The sequence below is a fragment of the Arachis ipaensis genome, chromosome B07, assembly GCF_000816755.2.
Source record: "Arachis ipaensis cultivar K30076 chromosome B07, Araip1.1, whole genome shotgun sequence".
In the NCBI taxonomy this organism is placed as follows: domain Eukaryota; kingdom Viridiplantae; phylum Streptophyta; class Magnoliopsida; order Fabales; family Fabaceae; genus Arachis; species Arachis ipaensis.
The window spans coordinates 1,434,112-1,436,567 of record NC_029791.2 but is presented as its reverse complement, the minus strand read 5'-3'; the positions used below and the strand labels follow the sequence as shown (position 1 = coordinate 1,436,567).

The window sequence follows — 2,456 nt, the reverse complement described above, 5'->3', positions numbered from 1 at the left end:
CTATATAAATATTACATAAATATTTAAAGAGTAATATTGTAAAAAAAATAAGAAAAGATAAAAAAAATTCTTCTTATACCATAAACAATGTATAAAAATATAAAAAAATTTATGTAAATATTATTTTTTAGGAGTTTTCGACCTCCTACCACAATAGATAGAAAAAGTAAAAATATAATATTTATGTACAACCTTTGTTACCGAAAACTTCTCTAATTTCTGCTTGTGCCTTTTTTAGCACTCTTGGATTTTTTAGCATCTCTGAAAAAACCCATTCCATAGTTGAAGATGATGTCTCACTCCCAGCAAGTAGCATGTCCTGCAATAATAATAGAGTAACAACAATTAAGAGAAAATAAAGCACTATACGCTTATTATTATAGATTCACATCACCTCCCATATATTAATCATGAAGTGCCAAGATCAATAATAAAACCTTAGTAATATCTAACCTAAGCATAATATACCGAATAAAAAATATTATATATACACAAAATTAACTATATATTTAATATATATTATTTTATATATTTTTAGTTTAAATAAATTAGAGGAAGTATAGGAAGCTAATAGAACTGTACAATGGTTATAATGGACTTCGATTCAGTAAGATATAAGATGTTTATTACCTATATCCGGATGGTTATTCTGGATAATATGGGTGTATTGTGTTTGATAAATTAGTAATATTTTATTTTGGATGTTCATTTTTAACTCATACTTGATCAAATAAATAGCCCATTGTACACATTGTACAAATACTCTATTAGTTCCTTAGCGGAATTCATTTTTTAATAATGACATATTCACGTAAAAATCACGTTTTAAACAACAGATAGATAAATTAACATATTTAACTAAATATATTTAATCGAATCATAATTTACCGTATAATATTTAGGTGAAGATATCATTATTATTGAGGTATCCATCTATATACTGATTTGGACATTTAATTTGGTCATAAATCGTACCTGAAGAAGAGCTTTAACGTTGTTTCTTGAGAATTGAAATTCAGGGGTGCAGTTATCTGCTTCGAGACTCAAAAGAAAAGAGAGAAGAGTGCCATCTGCATTACCAGTCTTGGATTTTGCTGCAGCAATGATATCATCAAGAATTCTATCACTTGTTCTATGCATATCCTCCAATTCACGCATGGCTCCGTTAATCCTATGCAGCCACTTTTGGGAAGGGAAGATGTTACTAACATTGAAATTCTCATTCGTTCTCAAAATCCTCTTCATGTAAGAAATAAACGCTTCCTGGTCACCGCTTTTTGAACCCAACGTCGCCTTCGCAGTAATGCTATACGTCATATTGAGAAGCGTATCGCTAAGGTTGATAACAGAACCGATGTTTCTAGAAACAGATCTTACTAATCTAGAAACTTCTTCGTTTCTTATGGATTGAAACGATCGCACGCGCTTTGCGCTGAGCAATTCTTGCGTGCAAATTCTCCTTATGCGCTTCCAGTAGTCTCCATAGGGTGAAAGCGTGAAGGTGATGTAACCGTAAGTTACAGCTTCGGCGGCGACGATTTGAGGCCGTTGAGCGAAGGCGGTGTCATGTGTTTTCAAGATCTGTTTCGAGATCTCCGGGGAAGAAATAACGATGACTGATGTCTCTCCGAGCTGAATATGCATCAAGGAGCCATGTTTCTTGGACAACTCTGTTAGGCGGCGGTGTGGAAGACCACCGAGGAGATGGTGTAAGCTGCCGAAAATTGGAAGCTTCCATGGCCCTGGTGGAAGATTCTTTGAGGAGGCTTTGCGGTTAGTTTTGATGAGTCTCTTTCTCAATTTTAGGATCAAAGATATTGAAATGATGATGATAAGACTTAGCACCATGGGAGATGATGAGAAACGAAACTCCATGGCAGAATACAATATTCGAATTCTGTAAATAAAAAAATTAAAACAAAATCTTAAATTCTAAAAATAAAACAAAATATTATAATTTAAATTTAAATATTCCATACTTTCCCTTAATTAAAAGAATTTAATTACATTCACTATACTTACTCTCTTAATTCATGTTTGCCCTTGAAGCTTCTTACAACTGAGTACGGATTCAAGCTCACACCACCACCCTTCCCACTAACAACACACATATATACAGAAGATGATAAAATGGTCAGGAATTAAGGTCTTTTCTTGTCAACGAGTAATAGCTCAAATGGCATAGTCTTCCGTACTCAAATAAGAGGTTACGGGTTCGAGTTTTCTATTTTTGCTAAAAAAAAAATTAGCATCCTTTCTTTTCTTTTCTTTTTTTTAAATAAAAAAGTATAAATAACTAACAATATTTTTGAACAATGTGTAAATAATATGAATTAATAAGATTAAAAGAATAAATTAATCTTAAATTTAATTAGTAGTATTAAATTAGGATATAATGTATTTTTATTTAATTAATAATTATTTATATTATTTAAAATGGTCATTGTTTACTTAGC

At 31.4% G+C, this 2,456-nt stretch overlaps 2 protein-coding genes across 2 annotated transcripts in view; both read right to left on the bottom strand.

The window, feature by feature from the left end:
- Nucleotides 1-2,172, bottom strand: part of LOC107608768 (cytochrome P450 71D11) — a 2,979-nt gene extending 807 nt beyond the window's left edge. Inside the window, exons 1-3 of the mRNA XM_016310498.2 lie at nt 2,023-2,172; nt 976-1,897; nt 193-319 (exon numbers count right to left, since the gene is read on the bottom strand). Of these exons, the coding sequence (XP_016165984.1) occupies nt 193-319; nt 976-1,897; nt 2,023-2,111 (1,138 nt within the window). The 5' untranslated portion in view covers nt 2,112-2,172. The remainder of the gene's footprint in view (nt 1-192; nt 320-975; nt 1,898-2,022) is intronic.
- The window catches only part of LOC107608769 (premnaspirodiene oxygenase-like), a 22,966-nt gene that overhangs the window by 15,988 nt on the left and 4,522 nt on the right, over nt 1-2,456 (bottom strand). The window lies entirely within an intron of this gene.